Source organism: Atractosteus spatula (assembly GCF_055471065.1).
Source record: "Atractosteus spatula isolate fAtrSpa1 chromosome 10 unlocalized genomic scaffold, fAtrSpa1.hap1 SUPER_10_unloc_5, whole genome shotgun sequence".
NCBI lineage: Eukaryota > Metazoa > Chordata > Actinopteri > Semionotiformes > Lepisosteidae > Atractosteus > Atractosteus spatula.
Window position 1 is genome coordinate 1471016 of NW_028296625.1, and position 19746 is coordinate 1490761.

The following is a 19746-nucleotide window of genomic DNA, read 5'->3' on the forward strand; positions in this document are numbered from 1 at the left end:
ACCTCTTTTCTATCCCCTCCCTCCACTGCAACACCACTGCTGCAGGATTTTCTCCCTGGGGAGGGGATGTGAAGACACTGATCTCTTACCAGCACTATGCTTTCCTCAGCCAGGGAAGTTAAACCCGAAGCACTGAGCACTCAATACCTTGATATTCATCATCTGGCTACAGTATTAATATACTTCTTTACCAAGCTGCTGGATCTGTGAAGTTCTATCATCATGGAAACATTATTTGTATCAGGAAGTATGATGTGGAAACACAATGTACGTCCTTTCAAAAGCTCACAGCTGTACTACTCTAAAACATAATTCTAAATTGCTAGAGAGGAAAACAATCTTAGCTTGATACATTGTTGTGCAAGATTCTACTGTCATTTTCACTATTTTATTACTGACCAGGAAAATGACTTTTACCAGATCAATGAAAAGTAAAGCTTTATTTAAAAGGTTAATTCAAAGTGATACAGTACATTCAATGTGTAGTAAATAAATCAGATTAACAACATATTAAACATTTCCTCTGCAAATATAAAAAGCTAAATTAAACTAAAAGGAGAACCAGAAAAGCCACTGAGCAGGAATGAGACTTTCATTCTGTGTGTTCAGATGCCTGCTCAACAATCATCTTATCAACACTAGTCTTATTGTCTTATCCGAGTAATTAAGATTTAAAAAAAAAATCATTCAGCACAAAAAACAACAACATATACAGTAGGTTACATTCAGTCTTTGAAAAGCTCATTAGAAAGGAAGGGTCATCAGTTCAGATTGAAAAGTCTAGAATTTGAGCCTCGCTGCTGTGTCCTGGGTTGAATGGTGGTAAGAGTTATTTTCTTCATTTTTCTGTGTGTGAGATGCTTTTATGCATCTAAATATACAGATGCAATTATAATGTATGCAGATTATTTTCCATATGTAGCACTCTGTAAGTGGCAGTGACATGAAATCAGGCCAGATTAACTGATCATTAATTAATGTTGTATCTACTTGTTCTGATAATGACACACATCTGTAATCAGTAGACAATGGGAAACAACAATCACAATTCAGTTCTTATCTCAGAATTGCAGGACATATAGACCTTCTGTTGTAGTGCAGTGTCTCTCAATGTAAAGGTATAAAAGTGCAGGTCAGTCTTACAGCCTGAGAGACACAGCAGGAGACACAGTAACAAGGTCTCACTAGGACAGTGACTGTGTGGGTACTGTACAGGTTTTCAGCTGTACAGTTACTGGATAATCTGAAATCAAACACCTCATAACCTACAGAACTACATACATTAAGGGAAATATAACAGTATTTTAACAGGGATGACTCAGAAACACAAGGCATATCATAATGGTATTACTCAGTTAAAAACTCTAATCTGACTTCAGGATGAATCCTCTACAAAGCTGCACAGTGCTCTGACATAATCATACTAAGATCCTTTTTCAGAGGGTAGTGTGGTCAGGAGACTCCGACATCATCATAGTCACATCCATCTTCAATGGACTGTGTGGCCAGGAGACTCTGCACTTCAGGAGAAATGGCAGAGACACCTGCCAGAGACACACAGTCAGCAGAAGAGGTGAACAGGGTACAGAAAACAGAGTATTTCATACAGAAACAGACCCTCAAGATCTCATTACTCAAAGAAACAAGGTTGTGGAAAAGATATAAATTGTGTGAAGCATCTGTCAAGAGACAAAATACATGTGGCACAATCAACACTGAGAAACTTGCAATGGGCATTCTTGCCATTATGTGAAAATGTTAGTGAAAGAAGTCAATACTAGAATTTAATAATTATTAATTATTTACTGAAAGGATATATAGGAAATTATAGCTATGTTCGCCTTTTGTTTAGAGTGTACACATTTTGGAATACAAAAGTTTATTCCAAAAAATCACTAGTAACTAGCTTCTGATATCTGGGTACATTGCTTCAGACCTAGTAGCCCTTAATGTAAAAAAGCCCAGAAGTATGTCAGGGCAAGAATAGAAAATTAAAAAATACAGAATATGTGCACTCCAGATTTTTTCATATCCCCCATGAAACAGAAACAGAATCATCAAAAACAGATGTATGTCTTAGATCATGTGTCTCGCTTAAAAACATCTAAAAATGTTATATTGTAATTTCTATAGTACTGTACATAAAGTCCAGTAGAAATCATATTTATTTACATCCATGTAATATTTTGTAAATCCTCCCTTGTCAGGGATTACACTTACGGAACACCTCCTATAATAGACTGTTAGCATCTGGCACTTCTGAGGGGAGATTGGTGAATAACCTCATATGCAGTCTTCAGAGAGCTGTCTGACTTTATCCATGATGACACATTTGTTGTGTTTAATACCCTATTTCAGATGAGTATAAGTATTGTTACACATGCCTACCAGGGTTTTCAAATGCTCAGGTATTCCCTGCTGTATTTGTGTAATTGTTTAATTGTGAAAACATCCCAATAGGTACATTTAAATTCAGAAGAACAGCAAGTGAGATTAGGATAAAATCTTTCTTCCAAACTTCTGTTATAAACTCTATAGAAAACAGAATATATGAATAGAAAACACTAATAGAATAATAGATGTTTATTCAGAAATGTATTGTTTCTCAGCAGGGATTCCAGATGGGACTCCAGAGACTGAGTCAGACCCACTGTAAGAAACCCTCTTTCTCAATGTGCTGGGATTAAACCCTGAAGACCCCCTGACAGTTGAACCACAGTTAAGGTCTGGTCCTGGGTCTAGTTGACTTTAGAATGGTTCCCTGTGAACTATCTGAAGACCTGTTGAACCTCCCACGCCTACTGTGAGCTCCCCTGGCTTCCACAGCCCTCACCTGAGATGGGATCATTCTCATTGTTCTCCACATCATCATATTCAGACTGCAGCTCATCACAGAGGAGTTTTCCTGGGAACAAGAGATCAATTACTTACAGTATGTGTTTCACCTAGTAAATTAATTTCAATAAACACACTGCCATTTTCTTCTTCTGCTTCTTACTTCTTGTGAATGTGGTTAGATTCTATATTTTAATTTCTTTAATTACTCCTAACTACGTCAAACTATTTCATCCTCTAAAATGAAAAGTTTACTCTTTAGTAGATGCAGCTATCTGTTCCCCACTATATCTCAATAGGTTGTAGGAAACCAAGAAAAAAAGGTTTGTAGAGAAACTGTCCATTATTCAGACAAAAAATATTTTAATATCATTACTTATATGCAAAAAAGTGTAACACATTTAGTACAGTCTTGACACATATGAAGGCAAGTCGTCATCAATTGTATGTGTGGCTGTATAATTGTGTGTGTCTGTGGAATTGTGTCTAGGAAGATACAAATGAGGAGGATCTGGGGAAATATGTATCTTATGTTGACCACAGAGTGGCAACGTTTTAGTTTGATTTCATACAAATGAAAATGTTTTAGACTATATTAAACACATATAAGATGGAATGGAATCAATTTGTTACTTTAGCTGTGTGTGACACTTTTTCATGAGTAGTTATTTAGTTTCTGTGAAATGGACCGATTGATGCTTAGTGCCACTGTACTGATGGGGACACATCATCCCTGTATGACAAGTATATGATTCGGTGATATAAGACTCACAAAGCCATGAGTGACCCATATCATGTACTGCAATTTTAAAGAATTATGACATTGGGGTTGAAAGTGGGATTATGACTTTGACTTAGGATTTGTTATAACACTAAGTGAAAAGAAATATTTAAAAAGTGATCAAGTGAAAATGACTGCAAAAATGAACTTACTATTGAAGGTGGCATTAATGTACCCAACAACATCACACTACCACTCCTGTGACATAACAAGCATGTTACAAAGACATCACTGAGCCTTTTGCATTGTCAAATTGATTTACCGAGATTTCGAACAACAAACTTGTTTTCTTCTAAGGGTGTTGATAGAAACACATGTGCAAGGGGGCTATGTTTACCTGGGTCTGGGTCTCCCTTACTGTCCTCCAAATCGTCGTATTCAGAGGGCACCTCATCAGAGAGGAATCTCCCTGTGAAAAGGAAGACAGAGCAGAGATACCTGCAGTCAGATAGCAGCCTCACTGTATCTGATGTCTTTTCCCACTGGGGAAAAACCAGGGTGTGAACACTAACTCAGAGTTTGTGCTTTTAAAAAGTGACAGGATGAATGCTGCACTGAATTATTTCTATTCAGTTAAACAAGAATAAGTCTTTATCTTTCCTCATGCACTGTTCCCCTAAGAGTAAATTCACTGTTGCTATGAGGTGTGATATTCAAATGTGTTGCTTAATAGTGCTGTGCATCCACTGCTAATCAAGAAATTCACATCCAGTTATTAAAATAATGAAGATTTTTCTCCAGCTGCTGTGAAGGCGGTGTGGTGGGTCTGTGGCTAAGGATCTGAACCTGTGGCTGGAAGGTTGTCGGTTGAATCCCATGGCCCCTGAGCAAGGCCCTTAACCCCAACTGCTCCAGGGGTGCCATATAAATGGCTGACCCTGTGCTCTGATCCCAAGCTTCTCTCCCTGTATATGTGTGTCTCATGGAGAGCAAGTTGGGGTATGCGAAAGGACAAATTCCTAATACAAGTAATTGTATATGGCCAATAAAATGATCTTATCTTATAATAATTGGTCCACAGAGTCAGCAATGACAACCTGTGCACACACATTCTGCGGCAGTGTGTTTCTTCAAGTGTTGAGACTGTAATACTGAGTGCGGAGAGGCATGTTCTCTTGCCTCCTGTACAAGAGAGGGTGCTGTTTTGGCTGATGGCCAGTGTGTGTGTCCACTCACCTCTCCTGAGGGCTCCCTCTGCAGTCAGTGTGAAGTCAATTTCTTGGTAGAGAGCTTCATTCATGGGCTTGACCTTTGCTTCAGCTAAAGCTTTGGAAAACAACAGACAAGCAGACACATTGCTGCATATCTTGAGAAAAAGTTTAAAACATATTTTTATTATTAATATTATATTTTTTATGGGTATTTTTTTATCAGAAGGGAGACAAAACCATTTGTTATTGTTTAATAGCAAATATGCAATTCAACATGTTGAGTTTAATACAAATTATTTGTCATATCTTTCAAGGATAAGTTCCTTTTTTTCATTTCTACTTAGATGTGGAAGACCGTTGCTGCTTCTTGAAATTCTAATTTGTATATCTTATATAGTGCATATGTAGTGCAGAAAGGAATACATTAAAGGAACACAAATCACTCAGGTTAACTTCATGAGTGATACTTCTGTGGATAATTGAGGTTGATTACTTCTCAGAGTTGAACCTCGGATCTTTGATTACATCCACATAGAATGTGAAAACAATGTGAATGTGAAAACAACAAAGCAATGCAATTCATAATCATGCCATTCCAGAAAAAGGGGCAAACTAGAAACCAGCAGCAGTCTCCTGATGCAATAAGGTGAAGGTCATTTCAATGTGAAAAGAGTGACCACTCAGAAGTGTCTGTCAAATACCTAAAATGACAAGTGGGACCAAGTGGATCCTTAAGAGAACACAGAATTGTCACACCAGAACAACAATCACTTGTACAGAATGAAGTGGACTGTTGAAGAACCTCACGTTGAAGCACCAGGGCTAGTGTACAATACACAACGTACACTGTACATCTTCTTACGCCCTTCTCCCCCACACAGACATGGCATCACTTTTCAGGGATTATAATACTCCCAGCACACAGAACAAGGAGAAGAAGCTCAGTTTTTCAGAAATGCAAAACTCAAATCCCCAGAACCTTGGCCTATCATCTCACTAGACTGCAATCCCTGGACCATTGTTTATTGTTTATTGTCAGGTAAGAGCTCTGTGAAGGCCAGCACACATCTCACTGCCTGATTGTGAAATGATGAGAGCTGAATTCTGAATAGCACAGGTTTGGACACCCAGTCTGGAAGCTCTGATTTCCTGACTTCACCTGGGAAGAATCTCTCACCTTGTAAGGTCGATGTATAGTTTGAAATTCAATGTGAATAGATTATTTCTCATTAAGATTAATTATCAGGATATACAGTTGCAAATAAATGGATTTTATAACTCCAGATTGCACATACATGACCTCCTGCATGAGCTTATCACTGTAATAAACACAAAGCTCTGCTCAGGGTTTTCCCAATTGGACTCACTTCTTACCTTTACGCAGTCTCCTGTTCTGTATCAGCTGCCCAACTAGCAGGACCAAAAGCACAAAGACCAGAGCTCCCTGCAGGAAGAAGACCACAGCCGGGACAGTCCAGCCTCCTGCCTCCTGCTTTGGCTGTCTGGGTGATTTAGTGACAACTGGAAAAGCCAGGAAAGGAGAAGAACTCAGAAGGGGAGATGCAGTGTTGGTTGAATACAAATCCTCGAAGCTTAGATCAGACGTCTCTTACTATCTGTTAAGAGTTTTCCAGGGTCCCCGTTTTGTGATGTCAGCAAAAACCAACAGAAGGTCAACCCACCTCCTCCACCAGACCAGTTTTGAAAACCCAGGATTGGAGAAAAGAGGTGATTTGGGACAGGAAAGCCTTGTTATTTACCTGTTGTTGCTGTTAGATTAGCTTCTGTAACTGGCAAACCTTGGAAGAAAAAAAAGCTTGTTTTAGAGCAAACAAACACATGGTCTGACTGTCTGTCCAAACAGAAACGCTTTCACATTTGTCCAAGAGGACAAAAGTGCTTATGAATGGGGGTCAGAGACAGAGCAAAATGTAGACTAGAAGACTAGATTGTCAGGGAACTAATTATATCTGGTTACTGTATATAGCTCAGCAGGATCTTATTGGTACCCCTGTTTATAATGGTGATTAATTTAAAGCAATGACAATGACAGAACAAGAAACTCATGCAGAGATATGAATTCAAATTTGTAATGTATTGAACATCCTCTATCCCTCCAATCTCACCTGTACAGGTAACACCTGCGTCCTCCTTGTGCCGACAGTTGCTCTGATTCAGTCCAGAGTGACAGCAGTCCCACAGATGAAGCTCACTGCCTGTGCAGTTCAACTCATCCAGCCAGATGGCGCCGCTCCCTGGTCCAAATGAGGCCTCTATTGCTGCGTTCACTGCGTCCCCACAGCCCAGCTGTCTGCAGACCACCTGGGCATCCTGCAGGTCCCAGGAGTCATCACAAACTGTCCCCCAGGAGCCCTCATACCACAGCTCCACCCGACCAGAGCAGTTTGTGCCTCCAGCCAGTCGCAGAGCCAGTGGGACTGAGAGAGAACAGAGAGGTTACTGAGTGTCCTCAGAATAGTGACACTGAAAGAGAGCATCAAGGTTTCCGAGTGCCCTCAGCTCAGTTACTGTAGAAGGGAGCAGTGAGTTTACGGAGTGTCCTCAGCTTAGTGACTCTAGAAGAGAGCAATGAGGTTACCGAGCGACTGTAGAAGAGAATGTTGCTGTTGCTTAATGACTTTGACTCCCAAAGAGATCAGTGAGATATTGAGTGAATCTAGAAGAGAACAGTACAGTTACTGTTCCTCAGCTCAGGGCTGGAGTGTGCCCGACTGTTTTGCTCACTGGACTCACCTGGGCAGTACTGCTGAGGCTGCTCTTGCTGAGGGACTGGAGTGCTTCTGTCAGCTTCTTTTCCAGGACCTTCGTAGTTTAATAATCATATAAGAATGAAACTTGTTGAAAATAAGGTGTAACATTTATTTTTATTTAATTTTACTTGTTTATATATATATATTGACAAGAATTCTGTTTAAAGTCCTTGCCCTAAACATGTGAAAATAATTTAAGAACTGCTTGAAAAAGCATCACTCTCCAGTCTGTACCTGAGCAGGTGATCTCAGCCACTTCCCTGTCTTCACACTCATTCTGACCCCAGGGGGAGGAGGGACACTGCCACAGGGTGGAGTCGTGTTTGCGACAGGAGACAAAGTCCAGCCATTTGGGATCTGGGCTCAGCCTGGAGTTTGTCTCTCTGACGGTGCCCTTGTCTCCACAGCCCAGCTGTTTACAGATCACTGCAGCTGTGATGTCAGACATCCCATTCTGACAAACACTGCCCCAGGTGCCATTGTAGTAAACTTCTGCCTGTCCTGAACAGCCTGCAGACAGCCTCATCAGAGTGTGATCTGGCAAGACAGCAGGGAAAGTCAATGGAAACAAACCCTAATAAGAGAGCCCAGAGTTTCATTCTGAACTGGTTAGAGGCGGAATACAAAAAATGTGAACAGTTACCAGTCTCATTTCCTGTACTAATGCAGTAATAACTGACTCACATAATGAAACAAGGACAGCTGTACAATCACACAGTTGACATAAAGGTGACAGGAGTGTGTGGTCCTGTTCATTTCAGAATCTGGACAGTGTAATACACAAAGCTTTGTCTGAGAGATGTGTCAGTAGGATTAAATGTTCCATTAAGTCTTTGAGAATTAAAATAATTGGATCCAAAATGTCAGCAACTTTCTGATCAGCTTGCCTATTCAGCAGCAGCACAACTAAGTGACTGAGCCATGAGACCTGGCACCTAGATTTTACTGGAGGACCGAGATTCATATATTTACCTTCAGTGCCAGAGTTTCTTTATCTCTTTATTTATTTTCACTGGGATGTCAATATGTGCAGATGTATCATAAATATATTGATGGAAAAAAGAAACACAACACCTCCTCCTCCATACTCTGGCTCTCCCATCTGCGTTGAAAAGGCTGAAGTGTGACTCATCTGTGAAGAGGACCTGATGCCACTGCTGACAAGTCCATCGCAGCCTCTGTCTGGCCGAAGCCAGTCGGGTGTGACATCTAGGAGGTGTGAGCAGAGGGTCTGTCACTGATGTGGGCATTGTGTCTGCCAACAGTTTCAGCAGCATTACGGGTGGCAGATCTGAAACGATCTCTCAGATGGACCAGTCTGATGTGTCGGTTCTGCACTGGTGTGGTCACTCAAGGGCGACCAGATCTGGGATGGTCATCTGTCCTGCCAGTCTGTTGAAACCTTCTCTGCAGCTGGGACACAGTGGAGTGGCTTACTCCATAGTGTCTAGCAAAGCCGGCATATGACATGCCTGCCTTCAGCATGCCAATGGCCCTCTTCCTTGCTTTTGGTGACATATGAGGCATTATGAAATGCACAGAAAACTGACTAAGTGTGGCCTTTTTCATGCAGTGACCTAACCTTTGAATTAAGGCCTTTGTTCCACCTGGAACTTGTTGGGTAAAACAGCACCTAACGGGTTTTTGTGTGATTGGCAAGTTGCAATGCCTCACTGCAGAAGCTGTATTGCTTGTACATAAATTATAACTATAGTATATGTATTCCAGAAAATGTTGCATTTCTTTTTTCCATCAGTATATAAATATTTATTTTTAAATTAATTCTGCATCCAGTTCAGTCTTTTCCTCAATAAGATATATTTAAGCACTCCAGACGCAAACCATATCCAATTCCAATGTGGAATTTAAGATTCTGGATTATTTAGCCCACTTACTTGAACACAGGATTCTCACATCCTCCTTGTGTCCACAGTCATGCCGTCCCCACCCTGCTGAAGGACACTCCCATAAAGACGACTCATTCCCGAGACAGCCCACCTCGTCCAGCCAGATAGGTCCAGTTCCCTGGCTGAAGGAGACCGGCACTGGGGCACTGAGGGTCATCCCACACTGGAGCTGTCTACACACCACCTGAGAGTCTGCCAGGTCCCAGGAGTCATCACAGACTGTCCCCCAGGAGCCATTGTGATAAACCTCCAGCCTCCCAGCACAGTCACTACCTGCCCCAACCAGCCTGAGGGAGCGCTGGGCTAGGAGAGACAATACCCAGTGATATAGACACATATATCATTATAGGTGGTGTGGTGCCATTCAAGCTATCGTTGAATATAAAAACATTAGGAGTTTAAAAAGTAGTAGTTTACTCAGCTGCAGAACTCGTAAGCACAGAGGAACAAAGGGAATCTTTGGTTTACCTCCTCATTAGAGTCATCAGTCGAAATTCACAGGATAAAATATAAGCATAATATATTAATATATAATATAAGAGAAAGAAGAGATGAGAAGAATTGGAGCTCACATTCTAGTTAAATAACGTGAACCTTGTTTAAGAGGGATCTCAGACTTGTAATTTAAGAAAAGTCTGATTTCCTTCCTTGTGCGGTCCTCAGGCTAAATACATTCTCCCCTAGTTGGTGAAGGAGATTTAAAATAAAAGGTTTTCATTCTCTTTCAGGCATCATATTAATGATATTCTGTTCATTTAGGATGCAGGGTGATTCTCTGGTTGGCCTGGTTATGCATTATAGAGGATTTCATATTATAGAAATAATAAAAAAAAGTTTTCTATAACTAGGGAAAAACTATAGATTTTTAGCCTATAATTATACCTCCTATAGAAAATCCAAACAGAGGTATAAAAAGCTGTCAGTCAGTGAAGTCAGACCATTCACAGGCTTAGGGACCTATTATAGATGTTCAGGGAAATTCTTAGCAAAAGCCAAGCTTACTTTTACTTTTCATGTCAGCCTGTCAGTCAAGTGAAGATCAATCAGATTCTTATCAGCGAGTAATCAGTTAGGAAGAAGTCTTCTTTTTTACTGCTTAAATGCTATATATATAGCCTCTCCAGCACTGTCTAGTTCAGTGTTTTTTATATTGTTTTATTTTTTTGGGAAAGTGAAAAAACATTCCAGGTTATGTCTCCATTTAATATACGCAGACATTTTTGGGATATTTGTTCAATCTGTCTCAAATGTCTATCTAAGGTAGTAGACTCATAGGACAAGGCTTATGTTTTCATCTTTCTCAGAGTGCCTCAACATGAAAAAAAATAATTCTGAAGAAAGAAAAATGAAACGTGTTATGCATATTTCTTTCAAGTGACTGTACACAGTAAGACATACAAGAAATCTGATGATTCAGGCTTTATAACCAAGAGATTAGCTTCAATTCAAGCTCTGAACCAGGCCTCTAATAATGTCTATAGTTCCCAAGATATTACATCCCAAGATGTTTAAGGGCACATCCTTCCAGCCGTAAATTGCACTTGGATTCTGTGACAGCATGATACTCTATCTTCAATAGAGTTGTTAGAAATCGGAATATTTTAATATTTATTTTCTTGTGATATCCACTGAAATCCAGCTCAATCAATATAAGACATTACCAATCATTAGTACAACTAAGAAGAGTGTTTTTATGGACCTAATAAAGCAGTTCCTTTCAATACTCTGCTCATGATGAAGGAAGTGCATCTATATCCATACATTCTGATATTGCCCACCAATCATTCATTTTCAAAAAAGAAATGCATACAATTTTTGTTTCCTTAAGCTGTAGGATTTCATCATTCCCAGCTGTTTTAACTAATCTTTTGACTTGTCATGCAGATATTCTTAGTTTTTATCTCTGTTGCTCACAACTGCAAGAAAGGAGCTCTTACTGAATTAGAAGTACAGGCCTCACATCTGTGGTCAGGAGTGGATTAACCTGATGACTAAACACTGCATCTCTACAGAATGGGATGATTCGATTGAACAACATATGGAATCTCTTCTACAGTCATACTCAAATTTCAGGAAACATTTATCCCAGCTTTTTACCTGTTCAAATTAATGGGCTTAAGACTTTAAATAGGTACAAATATCACTTCTTACAATATTTTAACTGTTGTTTCCAGGTCCTGTTATTATATGTTTTGAATTTTAGTGTTTGTGTTTTATGTCCTACAATATGTATATGTTAAAAATCAAAAATTACTTTGAGTGGCTCCTACCTGAGCAGATCAGGGCAACATCCTGTCCAGTGTTGCAGCTGACTGTATGTGGAGAACTGCAGTTCACCAGGTGGGACTCGTCCCCAGAGCACTGAATACCTGTCAGACACACAGCACTGTCACTGTCCCATACAGAGAGGAGTTATAGGCTTGTACTACAGAGCACTGAATACCTATCAGACACACAGCACTGTCACTGTCCCATACAGACAGGAGTTATAGACTTGTACTACAGAGCACTGAATACCTGTCAGACACACAGCACTGTCGCCTGTCTCATACACAGAGGAGTTGGAAATTTGCACTACAGATCCACAGCCCAGCTGTCTGCAGACCACAGACGCCTCTCTGTAGCCCCAGGAGTGCTGGAGGAGTCTCCCCCAGGTGCTGTTGTAGTGAACCTCCACCCGGCCATCACAGTGACTCTCTCCTCCTGACAGCCGGACTCCACCGTCTAGAGCTGACAGGGAGGAACCTATAAAAATGAATCATAATGTTTACTGTCATTCTCACATCAGAATCATAAAACATAAGGGTTATCGGGAACAACATTTTTTTCATATTAAATTAGCATGACACATCCCAGTTTATTAAATCAGAACACATTGTTTTGAACATATTCCTAATAATTTTCAAAATGGTTTCAGACATTTGGTTGGACAAGTTCTAATCTCAAACTTCCTCTCTGTTCAGTATAAATACTGGCTGGGTGCCCATAACTCTGCACATCTTTTCTAGTTTCCCTTCCTTCACTTCAACTGCATCCGTGCAGCAGCTTCCTCATGGCTGAAGAGGATGTGCCAGTGCTGGGCAGGTCAGTTGAGCCCACGTGTAAGGGGATGGAGAGATTCTCAGCACCTCAACAGGTGACTGGGACACTAGATGGTGCACAAACTGCAGTATTGGCATCTGTGGAGGAGAGGGCTGTGAATGAGGAATGTGAATGTGGACTGACTTGTGTGTTAATAACACAAGGAGGGTGGAGCTGGAATTAGCTGCAGGGCAGGCTCCTGTAGAACAGCATGAAGAGGTGGGTAATGGAAGGAAAAGAGAGGGCAGAAAAGGATGGAGGAAATGATGGAATAATGGGTGGTCTTGAGGTCTTGAGAAGTTGTGCTGGACCTCTGTGTAAATGAGAGAGGATTATGGGAATAAAGGTCTGAGTGAGAGGTGACCATGGTTGTGCTGGAAGTCAGGACAGTTTGAAAAGGAAGGGAAGGCTTGGTGATTCCAGTAAGAGGATTGCTTTCAGTGGCACTTTGAACTTCTGGTCTGGTGTAGCTGAGTTGGAGGTAAATAGATTTGGCTGTTTTGTGAGTAAGTGGGAGAGATTTCGATTTGACCTCCTACTTTTATTTGAAGCTTTATTAATTCTGAAAATATAAATATATGTTAATTCTTACTAGAACAAATGATTCCAGTGTCCTGCCCGTGAGGGCAATCTGCTCTGCCCCATGAAGAGACAGCACACTGAGAGAGATGGGTCTCATTGCCCCGGCAGTCAAACACATCAACCCCTCTGTATCCACTGCCCTGTCCAAACCAGGCCTGTCCTGGAGCTGCTACAGCCTCCCCACAGCCCAGCTGCTGGCAGAGAACAGTGGCATCTCTCAGGTCCCAGTACTGGTCACACACTGCCCTGTATTCACTGCGGTACTGTAGCTCCACCTGGCCAGAACAGGAGTCAGGGCCGCCCACCAGCCTGTAGCCACTGTATTCTGCAGACAGGACAGGCGAGTCAGGAGCCATAGAGCATTAATACCACTCTAGACTTTATACAAAAGACAGGGGAGTCAGGAGCTGTACTGTATGAACGCAGTGTTCAATTATTTAAGTATTATAATGGTTGATTTTACAGTGTATTCATTGTCCAATAACATCTCATACTTACACATTATTATTGAATAATATTTAACTTTAATACACAAGAGTAATTATCTGTCACACTGTGACAAACAAAAATGAATCAAGCAATATGGAAATCACATGACCACAAGACCACTGCCTGCTGCAGCTTGCTGACGGATCCAAAGATATTAGCTTGAGGCCCAATATACAGTGCCCTGAAATGCAAAAGGCAAAAACATATGCTAATTAAAATGTCTAAAAAGTGGCAAAACATATTCTGAAAAGCAAGGATATGCAAACTAAAAAAGAAATCAGGTGTGATTCTGTCTTTAGGTATTTAATTAAACCAGATGATGACACAGTAGAACAGACAATACTCTCAACGTTAGTAGGCAAAGTTATGAGGAAGAGAAGTAATTAGCCCACACTGCTCAGAATGAGAGTTGATTTACACAGCTGGGGATCAGTCCAGACAGCAGTGCTCTCACCTGTACAGGCCAGGCTGCTGTCGTTTCTGTGAGAGCAGCTCTGATACTCCCTGGTTGAGGTGGGACAGTCGTTGATTCTGGTTTCATTTCCCTGACACTGGATCTCCTCTGTCCTGAACAGCCCCTGCCCCTCTCCGAAATGAGCCCCTCTCAGCAGCTCTGCTGGAAATCCACAGTCTAGTTGGCGACAGACGACCTCCGCGTCCTTCATGTCAAAGTCGGCCTCACAGATTGTACCCCAGGACGGCCATCGCAGAACCTCGACTCTGCCAGAGCACAGACTCCTGCCCCCTGCTAACCGCACTCCTGTACCTGAAGAGAAGTTGACACTTAATCTTCAGGATGCTGCAAGACTAACTGAGGTTCTTATTAGTTCCCTTTCTAGCATGTACTTCATCAAAAACACCAGAGTGAACCCTCTGTGTGCTTAAAGTGTCTCATACTGCTCTGGCGTGGTAGTTGTAATCTCAGTCTAGTTTTACAGTCAGGGACACATCCATCTATGTCCAGTACAATAGACTTGACCAGACATGTGACACAGGTATACACAAAGCATCTGACAAATTGTAGCAGTATTAAAACAAATTAATAGTTTGCATAACATGATTGTGATGCCCTGACGAGCCCCAGTGCTCCTGCAATAAGTCCATCAAATTCCATGGCGAATTCCACACATGGAAGGAGCTCGTCAGGACCATCCTCAACAATCAGCTTATCAGCCTCGTTAGGGGACCTTGCTAGCAGCCATATCACCCTGCAACTCACAACTGGTAACCCACTGAAGCTAAGTAGGTGTGAGCCTGGTCAGTACCTGGATGAGAGACCACTTGGGAAAAACTAAGCCTGCTGCTGGAAGAGGTGTTAGTGGGGACACTATACTGTAAAACAGTATAAAAGCCTGGCCTGTGTCCTGGGACCTTCTAGATACTGTAAACAGATGCCATCCTTTGGATGAGACATAAAACTGAGGTACTGACTCTCTGTGGACATTAAAAATCCCAGGGCGTTTCCTGAAAAGAGTAGGGGTGTAACCCTGGTGTCCTGGTCAAATTTCCCATTGTCCCTTACCAATCATGGCCTCCTAATAACCCCCCTCTCGTAACTGGCTTCATCACTCTGCTCTCCTCCCCACTGAGAGCTGATGTGCGGTGAGTGTTCTGGTGCACTATGGCTGCCGTCACATCATCCAGGTGGGGCTGCACATTGGTGGTGAAGGAAAGACCACATTACCTGTAAAGCCCTTTGAGTGGAGTGTCCATAAAGGTGCTATATAAATGTAAGCAATTATTATTTAAGCAATGAGGAACCTTTCAGACATTGACATTGAGTCAATAACCCTAGTGTGTTTGTTCTCTATTTCAGGTTTCCAGGAGGTAACTACAGTTTTTTCCCAGTTTCTGGTCTCCCAGCTCCAGTTCCCAGACCTTGCCACTCATCCCAGACCCATCTGCATTTCCAGGCACATCTCTCCTGCCTGCCGTTTTCCTTCTTGCCTCATCTGCACATCTCAGCCTTCCACCAGTCCTCCTTCTGTTTTCAATTATCATCATCCAATAAATGCCTTAGTCCTCGCCGCTGCCCAGGCTCCAGACATAATTAATTTGCTGTGCTCCTTTTCCACTCATGGGCCCGCCATATCAAAGATACACTAAAGTAAATGTAAAGAGATAACTATGTGTAGATCTTCTGTATTAAATATTTTAATCCTAAACTGAAAACAGCTTGAAACCATCTGTTAGTCCATCTAAAAGTTTCTGTAGCATTTCTAAATTACCAGACACATAAACTGTTAAATAAACTCAGTTTCGTTTTTTAGATATATTAATATAGGCAGGTCAGTGTAGCCACAGCACCCTTTCATCCAGGAGGGGGTGCAGAAGGACAATCAGAGAGTTACAGTACAAACTGAGATCTTAAGAGAGAAAGAAGGAGGGCTGAGATCTAGACAGACAACAGGAGCAGCTCATGAAGTCTCAATAGCAGTCAGAGAAACTGAAGTCTCATGCCGAGATCTACGATGAAAAATGTAGCTTTAGCAACAATGAAGGTCATCAGATTATGTGTACAAGTTGTAAACAACCTGCATTCTGTAGCTCTTGTGCTGTGGTAGCTCATAAAACTGTCAGGTTTGGAGGTGGTTTGTTGGATTTAAATCTATACAAGTGAATCCAATTGACCTGCAATAAATGAAACTGTAAACTTTCAATAATTTTGAGGCCTGATAGTGATTTTCACTATAACAGCCTCTCCAATAAAAACATGCCCACAAAAAATACAAAACAATCATGAAATTAGTTTGTTCCTTTTTCTTGGATATGATGCTGCCAGGGTGTTGAGGGTTTCTCAGATCTCTCAAGTTCCTTCCAACACAAACAATTATTACTATAATATTAAAAATATTTGGTTTACAGTGATATTTTGCTGTTTTATGTACAAAAGGATTCAGTGATTCAGCTTATTTGCTATTTAATCCTAAAATTGCAGTGTGGGGTCTATTTCCAGCTCTTGAGTAAGAAATGAAAGAGACTTGTACACACAGAATGGCTAGTGTAGCTGTGTCTGAGTGTATGATTTTCATCTCTGTCTCTTTGGCATCACCAGGGCCAGAGATACTACTGAGGAGTCCAGTGAGCATCTGTAAAACTCTTCCCAGAAACAATAGAGACACAGGTCAGCATTCAGACTGACTGTCAGAGACTCAGCTCTAGTTCCAGCAAATAAAGCATTTATGATATGATATAAGCATAGATATTTATGAACTGATAAAAAGAGAACCACCCGTGGAACAAGAGAATCAAGCAGGACCCTCTGACCTGGGCACTGACAGACACTATGGACAAGACCAGGACTGTCACAACCTGGCATTTCTGGAGCAGACCAGACCAGAGTGTCACGTTCGTTAACCCCTCCTCTTATGGACTCTCCAGCCCTTCCTTGTTTTCTACTCACCCTCTGCACCTGCTCCCTGTTCCAGCCCCCTTTTAAGTTCTCTTTAAAAGATAGGCGCTAACTCTATTCTGGGTTCTGCATTGGTTTCCGTACCAGGCGAGTCCGGGACCTGGAAGTGCCTGGTCCTATTAAGGTTTTAGTTCCTGTTTCCGTTCCCCAGCCGGTTCGACCCGATTCCTGTTTTTATTCAGTTTGTCTCAGATGGAAGCCCGGTTTTGGACTTTTGCCTCCGCTTGGATTCCCCCTTGGACTTATTTCTGGATTGTTTGCCTAGACCACACCTCCCCTGAACACCAGCGCACCATGGACACGCCCCCTGTTTCATTACTGACTCCCAGATGCTTTTTCCCTGTGTTTTTCCCACTCTACTCCGGATCGTGTTGTTTGGATAGGGTCCTGAAAGAACGCTTTCGTTACAGGAGTTGTGCTTATCCACATAATATCTAATCACATCAAAACACTCACTGTCATGGAGTTCAGCTCTATTTATACACACCTGGGTTTTGTCATGGAAGCTGGGTTGGTCTCCCATAGAGGGTGGTGATTAGACCCTATGTGAGGCGGTGATTCCAGAAAAAGCACCATAGACAGGGTTTATTGGTGTTCACAGTTTCCAGCACCAGTTACATATATCAGGGTCTTCAGTCATCTTCTGGGTACAGAGAACATGCTCCAACCTCTTTAAACAGGTCTTTAAACAGAGCCATTTTTAAAATTTTAATTCCCCATCATGAAAATGGTTCAGAATTTCACCAGTATAATCTAGCCCATATTACAATATGGGTGAGGTTAGACGCAAATATGAATCACTGGATTACTCTAATAAGCCCAACAAAACTGTTTTAGTTATTTTTTTATATCCAGTGTTGTACTAAGAGTTCATCTTTCATTTACATTCATGTGAACCAGAATGACATTCACTACTCTCTGAGTGAGAATCATCTCCTAGGCCAGCTGGTACTGCAGCTGAACACACAGTGCACTGCAGCACTGAGCTCCACGACACTGAGCCCACAATACCATTAAAACACACCTGATACTGACCAGATCCACTGACAATTGACACCACACCATTAAAACACAACTGAAACTGACCAGACCTACTAACGCCTGACACCGAAATACAATTAAAACACACCTAAAATTGACCAGATCCACTGAAGACCTGGTGGAGGCTGACCTGACACCAGGAAAGCAGACATTTCACCCCACAGCACACTGGAACCCCAGCAGACTCTCTACTCACCAGTGTTAAAAATTTAAAGACACAGTGAAATAGATACAGACACACTAAATGTCCTGGACAGACAGGATGAGCTATTGTTTCAGACAGACAGAGGCTTCCTGTTTTCGTGCTGCAGAGACACACAGATAAGAGAAGAGTTTTCTCAAACTGAAGAGTGCAGTTTCTGAATTTGCAATATGTCTACAATATATTTATTAATTACATCAATTACATTGATTACATCATATTTATGGCATCTATGTATTGCTTATAGTTATGTGCACTATATAAATAATAGTATATAATGCTTTTTTAATAAAAAATGTTAATTATCAGGTTCATTGTTATCATTGTTAAAAATAGCTATAGAGAGAGGGAGTAGTAAAGTGGAGAACAAGACTATTTGAGAAATGAAAGGGGTTGATAATTTACATTGTTTGGTGGACAGACTGGATTTGTAACCCAAGTCACTACTCTGAAACCCTTGACATACAGATCCAGGGTCCGGGATTTTGATTTGTTCAGTTCAATCAATCGTTCGTTTTACTGTCTTATGATATGAATTCTTGTGCTTTGATCTCGCTTTCAGTGAAAGAGTGTCTTCTCCCTCCCTGAGAGACAGCAGACAGGAGGTGTTTGTCCTGCTGTAGCTCTCAGACAGTCTGAGTCTCAGACAGAGTCTCCTGTCTTCTGTATTTGTACCTCTGGTCCCCACATAGGTAGAAAGACATGATGATGGACTCTAGATCAGTGGAGGAGTTCCTCCTACCTGAACACCTCACTCCAGCATCCACATTGTGAGGGAGATTTAACTGTTTTGCTTCTTGTTTTCCACATTCCCTCAGCCCAGATTCTGAACCGCTGCAGGAGACTGAGTGCCACAGGACTGATCCAGATCCTTGTCCAAAGTGAGCACCTCCTAGTGCTGAAAGAGCAGATCCACAGCCTAGGTGTCTGCACACCACTGTAGCATCACTGATATCCCAGTTATTACTGTACACTGTCCCCCACTCTCCTTTATAGTGAATCTCCACTGTCCCCTCACAGGGACTGGCTCCATTCACCAGCCTCACATCAGCACTGCCTGGAGAGAGAGAAACGCTACACATTACATTAAAATCACAACCTTTATTTTTATTTTCTTTTACCTGTATGACTGGATTGCGGGTGAACAAGAGACCATCTTACCTTTCACTCCACAAACCTGTGTTCACATCCTGACTGTGTGTGAGATACTGGAGAGTCTAGCAGCACAGCACAGTGACTGTATGTGAGACATTGGAGAATCGAGCAGTACAGTGAGTGAGTGTGAGACAATGTGCCTACAGAGGGCTGGGACTTGTATTCCCGCTTTTTTTGGAGGTGCGGTCACTACAGTGGTCAGCTGCTGTGGTGTGAGAAAGCTGAATCTTTTCCAGTCTGTTGTATCTGTGCATCAGAGTCCCACATTTAAGAACTGCATGATAAGACTGACCACTAGTCTATATCAGTACTGATAGTACTGATTAGTCACCTCATCAG

General features: G+C 41.6%; 1 protein-coding gene across 1 annotated transcript; it reads right to left on the reverse strand.

Moving 5' to 3' along the window:
* Window positions 1-1452: 1452 nt before the first annotated feature.
* Window positions 1453-18202, reverse strand: LOC148812149 (antigen WC1.1-like). Its single transcript, XM_088908678.1, has 15 exons — window positions 18181-18202; window positions 14052-14363; window positions 13119-13433; window positions 11963-12190; window positions 11716-11814; window positions 9434-9748; window positions 7773-8075; window positions 7522-7590; window positions 6894-7205; window positions 6528-6566; window positions 6142-6288; window positions 4793-4882; window positions 3954-4025; window positions 2834-2905; window positions 1453-1544 (listed from the first exon to the last, which is right to left on the reverse strand). Exons 1-15 carry the CDS (start codon window positions 18200-18202, stop codon window positions 1453-1455), a joined length of 2487 nt encoding a protein of 828 aa, XP_088764804.1.
* Between the last annotated feature and the right edge of the window lie 1544 nt (window positions 18203-19746).

Bases quoted from the DNA above. Each gene is read 5' to 3' on its own strand.
- LOC148812149 (XM_088908678.1), bottom strand. From the start codon at position 18,202: ATGTCTGCTTTCCTGGTGTCAG. The intron at 7,591-7,772 runs GTACAGACTGGA...TAAACTACGAAG, and splicing joins GGCTGAGATCACCTGCTCAG to GTCCTGGAAAAGAAGCTGAC. The intron at 7,206-7,521 runs GTGAGTCCAGTG...GTTCTCTCTCAG, and splicing joins GCCTCAGCAGTACTGCCCAG to TCCCACTGGCTCTGCGACTG.